Source organism: Salmo salar, chromosome 05 (assembly GCF_965601325.2).
Source record: "Salmo salar chromosome 05, fSalSal1, whole genome shotgun sequence".
In the NCBI taxonomy this organism is placed as follows: domain Eukaryota; kingdom Metazoa; phylum Chordata; class Actinopteri; order Salmoniformes; family Salmonidae; genus Salmo; species Salmo salar.
The window spans coordinates 83,589,781-83,595,230 of NC_138295.1; the positions used below are offsets into that span (position 1 = coordinate 83,589,781).

At 42.3% G+C, this 5,450-nt stretch overlaps 1 protein-coding gene across 1 annotated transcript; it reads right to left on the minus strand.

Annotated features, from left to right (window-relative positions):
- Positions 1-1,354: 1,354 nt before the first annotated feature.
- On the minus strand, positions 1,355-5,097 carry LOC106573706 (transcriptional repressor scratch 1). The gene is made up of 2 exons (XM_014149004.3): positions 4,440-5,097; positions 1,355-3,631 (listed from the first exon to the last, which is right to left on the minus strand). Exons 1-2 carry the CDS (start codon positions 4,552-4,554, stop codon positions 2,892-2,894), a joined length of 855 nt encoding a protein of 284 aa, XP_014004479.1. The 5' UTR covers positions 4,555-5,097; the 3' UTR covers positions 1,355-2,891.
- Between the last annotated feature and the right edge of the window lie 353 nt (positions 5,098-5,450).

Here is a 5,450-nt window from a genome sequence, read left to right on the forward strand (position 1 = left end):
CAGATTATAATAATTCCTGATAAAAGCTGCGTAGGCCATCTAAAGAAACAGATTATAATGATTCCTGATAAATTGATGAAATCGGGGCCTGAGCCTCCGTAGAGCAGAATTGATCCCACTAGGAGTTGCATGGGATTTTTGTTCCGGAATATGTGATTTATTGAGTTGATGAACAAGGTCAGGATGAGGTCAAATAAATGAACAAGGGAAGTGCAGCTCAACCATATCGAGAGAGGGGGGAGCAGGAAGAGTGATGCATAACAAGTTGACCAGTTACAATGTCATGCGTCAATCGAAAAACACATATGATCAGGCAGGCTCCCTTTCTCCCCACCTGTCTACTAAGAGTTTCACTCCACCTGAATATAGCAATTCAACAGCTATCCCGCCGCCTGCACAGATCACCATGGTCACGACAGAGACAGACATTGTTTTCCTATTTCTGAGGTCATTGACTGCATCCATAATGTGAAATGTATAATGTCTGTCAATCAGTGGCTTACATTTTCAAGTCAAAGCAGCACTTCTAATGGCATTTTTAAATGTATTGTACATTGACATTATTGGTAGCCGTCAAGAGTTAACCAATCATGTCCACACATCTGATTACAGAATACCTTGAACCAGAATGTCAGAAATTAGTGTTATCTTGTCCCTCATTCAGTAAGTGTCAGCAAGTTCACAGCCAAAATTGTAATTTGACTTCCCAGGAAATTGTCTATCCATTTTGAGGTCATAGACCTGATTCTAAATGCAGTCAAGAGAGCTATCAAGTGATAAGGGTTATCTATGAGGAATTAAATGTCTTTTAGCCCCCTCAAAGGGCTACATGGCCTCATCTGACTTATGCTACAGTAGCTGCAGCCACCCAAGTAGCTCTCTCTCACTCTCGCTCTCTCTGTCTCGCTCTCTCTCTCTCGCTCTCTCTGTCTCTCTCTCTCTCTCTCTCTCTCTCTCTCTCTTGCTCCCTCTCTTCCTCTCTCACTCTCTCTCCCCATCTCTCTCTCCCTCCCCTCTCTCTCCCTCCCCTCTTTCTCCCTCTTCCCCTCCTCTCTCCCCCTCTCCCTCTCCCTCTCTCTCTCTCTTTCTCCCTCTCTCTCTGAGCAGTACAGTAGTAAGGATGATGGTTAAAACACAAGGTCATGTACAGCACTGTTTCCTATAGGATGATGAAGACATGCTTTACTCTGAGGATTATCTTTCAACTTTTGATTCAAATGCTTGAAGATATAATATAGGCTAATAAAGTGATATAGTATACATTGTGAAATTTGATACAAACAAATAAAAACAAGTGACTAACAGACAGACAAGAGATTTTGTTAATATTATTCTTTATTATGAAGTGACAATGCCTTGTTGTGTCTTGTGCTTACATCATATGAATACTGACTGGAAAGGACATTTTCCTCCCTCCAGATATCTCCTGAAATAAGGTTTGTTTAATTCTTTACAGCTGTAAAAATGTTCAATCCAAAGGATTATTTACAAAGCCTCTTGCAATAAATTATTATTAATTCATTCTTTATTGGAAATACAAAACAGAGGTCAGGCTAATACGAGTTCTTGTTTTTTCTACCTGAATCTCTAGGTTCATTGTGCTACTTTTTAAGGTGTAAATGAAGTGCTTTTTATAGACAAATCTGTGGCACACCAATGAGGTTAAAGAAAGGCATCTTGTCCATCAAGCTGAGTGTGGATGCAGTGCAAAGTTTGCCCACCTTAAGTCAATAGTGGGTTCCAGTGTTTTTCATCCCAAAATAACACCCTATTCCCTATATAGTGCACTAGTTTTGGCCACAGCCCACAGGGCTCTATATAGAATATAGGGTGCTATTGGGGACCCAGAAGGTGTTTGACCTTTGTATGACCTTAATGTGTGCCCTGTAGATTTGGATACATGTTCTGAGATGCTGGGAGCTGAAGGACTACAAGCCTACCATCCTAACACTACTGTTGAAATAAGAGGCAGGCAATGCATGACGTTAGAGGAAAAGAGGATGTGGTCGTTTTCTTGTTCATTCACTAACACTACATTGCCATTTTCCCTGATGTTGTATTTTTTTGTATGACTATAGATGCGTACTGGAGTAAAACATACCTGATTTTAAAAACTGCTATACAGTAGGTAATAGTTCATAATCATTTTCAAAAATACCATGCATTAAGTGATTATTGCTTTATAATTCGTCATGTGGCTTCAAGAGAAATATTGCCAACAGATACTATCTAGATTTTGGAGAAGAAAAAAATCCTAAGCTTGTGATATTGGCATAGATTTCATTTTTGCATGCAATCATTTAAAATGGTAGTAAATGAAGAATAAGTGACAAACGCTTTGGCCTGTTCATGAGAGGTTGGCAAATTCACACATTAAAGTGCAAAGAATAGGTAGTGGTATCAAATAAAAACAGACCAGTAAGTCAGACAAACCATATAAACAAATACATATAAATAGCCTAATGTATAAATAGATAAATAAATAAATACATAAATAAATAAATAGATTAATTAATTAATACAAACATAAATGGCATTTACCTCAACGGAGAGTATGGTCAGTTGCAGCAGTACATTATTATCCAACATTAAAATGTTCGACTTTTGTTTGGAGCAATCCAGTATTGTCATCTTCGTCAAATTTCAAAATATATGAGTTCATATTTACGCGCGGTGGAAGGTATATTCTATCCACGTGACTGGAGGAGGAAGAGGATTTTTAAGTGCATGCGAAGATCATCAGTAATTCCTTCGGGTGGATTTCAAGGAGAATACAGAAAAATTGTGCTATTATTGTGGTTCCACTGGAAGTTGAGGTGGATTTTAGGAAAGGTTTGGCAGAATTAGTCAACCAAAAATATAATGTTTTGTCTGCACTTTTAATGTGGACGTCATGGAGAGTCATCGAGATCAGGACTCAAGGGCGAGAACGCGCCTTTGAAGCACGCGGACTCGTAGTGCTTATTCAGGTAGGACTTGAGAGCGAAGGTCTTGTCGCACCGTTTGCATTTGAAATGCTTGAAAGCGGAGTGAGTCTGCATATGCGCGCGCAGGTTGGAGCGGTCTGCGAACGCTTTTCCGCAGTGTGCACACCCAAAGGGCTTCTCGCCCGTGTGTGACCTCATGTGGCCCTGCAGTAGCCAAGGTCTGCTGAAAGCTTTGCCACAGATGTCACACTTGTGCTTGAGGTCATGGGTGAGCAGGTGCATGGCCATTGCTGGCATGGACACGTACACTTTCCCACAGGTTGCGCACTTCTTGGCCATCTTGCTGTCCAGGCTCCGGTGGGTCTGCTTATGCCTACTCAGGTTGGAAGACGTGGCGTAGGTTTTCCCACATTCGTTGCATGTGTGACGCTGTATGCTCCTGCTGCTGGGGCTGCTGATTACTTTCCTCCGTGACCTTCCGTCCGTGATGTAAAACGCGTCCACCGTGTAGCAATCACTCACCGCGGTGTCCCCGTTGATGTAGCCGGAGGTGACGTCCGACTGCGGACTGTCAGGCTGGTCTGAGTCCGGGGCGCCGTAGTCGCTGTGGATGCCATCGTAGAGTGGCTCCGGAGAGGGAACTTTAATGGCACCGTCGCTTTCTCCATCGTAGACAGACGGGCTGATGTAGTCACTAATGTACCCTGGTGTGAAAAATAACAAGATCTTAATTCAATTACTCATTGTCGCGTGGGGATTCTTCAAGTGGGAACAATCTGCTTAATAGATGCAACAAGCTACAGGAAGCACTTTTCCACTTGAAATCGGCTACAGCACGTTATCACCAAAGCCTATGCGTCCTATGCAGTTTATTACGCTTTAGGCGAGTCTTTAACGTTTTTATTTATCTGGAAGCACGACCCTTTTATGCGTTAACCTATAGTTGCCAATTACACACAGTGAGAATAAACATAATTTAACAACATAACCTACTGAGATGATTAGGCTACATTATACCGCCGGTCTGAAGCGATGGATAGGCTAGTTTACACATCATCATGAAATATGATTCAGCCTTCTGACTGACATCATGTCTAAATAATAGGGCTAATCAACAGTGTTCCAAGGCATAACGGGTAATATAGGTGCGATACAATCTCTTGTGTACATGCTGGTGCCTAAGTGTAGACATATGATGCACACTTGTGGGTTGTGGAGAAGTTTTGCATCAGCATCACAAGCATCATTCCTCCCCATGCTCCGAGTAGGCTAGGTGCGATAGGCTATTTCCACATTCAATTGGTTTGTTTCAAAACATACAGGCTAGAATTAGACTACAAATGTATAGGTAGGTGTGTTTGTCAAAACTAATATAACAATGGAATCAGATTGAGTCATGAATGAAGCGCAAAAACGTGCAAACCTGGCAAAAAAAGACACCGTGCATAATAAGCAAAATATATATATAACAAAATCAACATTCCAAATGACAAATAATGTTTATATATTTACCTTTATCGTGAATCCGTAGACTGAGGTCGGTCCTGGATCGTCCATAAGAACTCTCAAAATCACTGGATGAAAAATCATCAAGCTTCACCTTTTTAACCAGGAAAGACCTTGGCATGTTTCTGGTGCTGCACCGAAACAACGACCGTCCAGGGCAGGGTTACTGTCCTCATGCAACGCCAATGTAGAGCTGGATATTTAAGGCTGAGCTTTGGATGCCTGGCTGCGTAGAGTATCAGACACCCAGTCAGTCAAACAAACCCCCAGCCAACCCGTAGTGCTTAGGTTTCTCTGTTCTACCTGCAATGCCGTGTCTTGCGAAGGGAAGAAATGCAACTTCAGCACTGGATAGCTCCCTCTCAGAGGCTCGCGCAAGACGGAGGAGCGAGCGGAAAGCACCCTGCAGAGTGCGCCTCTTTCTCCCGCGTGCCAATAGAGGAGAATGCAAAAAAAACACGAGAGAAGCTGCTGTACTGTAAGAGTGCAACAAAAAATGGGCAGCACTTGTCAGCGTTATTTATTGCTTTCCAATTATTTCCAACTCTGATTGGTAGCCTATTTACATTTGGCTGAAATATATTAATGTCCGTTGATGGACCGTCACCGCTCCGCTCCACCTCTCTCTCTCTCTCTCTCTCTCTCTCTCTCTCTCTCTCTCTCCCTCTCTCTCTCTCTCTCTCTCTCTCTCTCTCTCTCTCTCTTTCTCTCTCTTTCTCTCTCTCTCTTTCTCTATCTCTTGCTCTCTCTCTCTTTCTCACTGTTGCTGCAGCCTGTCTCTGTGTTCTGTGCTTGGTGTCTGGAGACAGTTGATCAGCTGTTGGGATTTATACGGCGCTGCGATCAGGTGGGAGATGGACATGGAAGTGCTTCATTTAATCCATCAGAAATCTCTGGGGAGCAACATTGGGATATAATTATTTATATAGGCGGCTTCTCATCTCCCCATCTCATTTTATTTGTAAGGATCTCACCATCATGTTCTTTGGAGATAAGAATGGAAATGATTGTTTTATT

Coding starts and splice junctions, on each gene's coding strand:
- LOC106573706 (XM_014149004.3), bottom strand. CDS start 4,554: ATGCCAAGGTCTTTCCTGGTTAAAAAGGTGAAGCTTGATGATTTTTCA. Junction 3,632..4,439: donor TCTACGGATTCACGATAAAG/GTAAATATATAA, acceptor TTTTCACACCAG/GGTACATTAGTGACTACATC.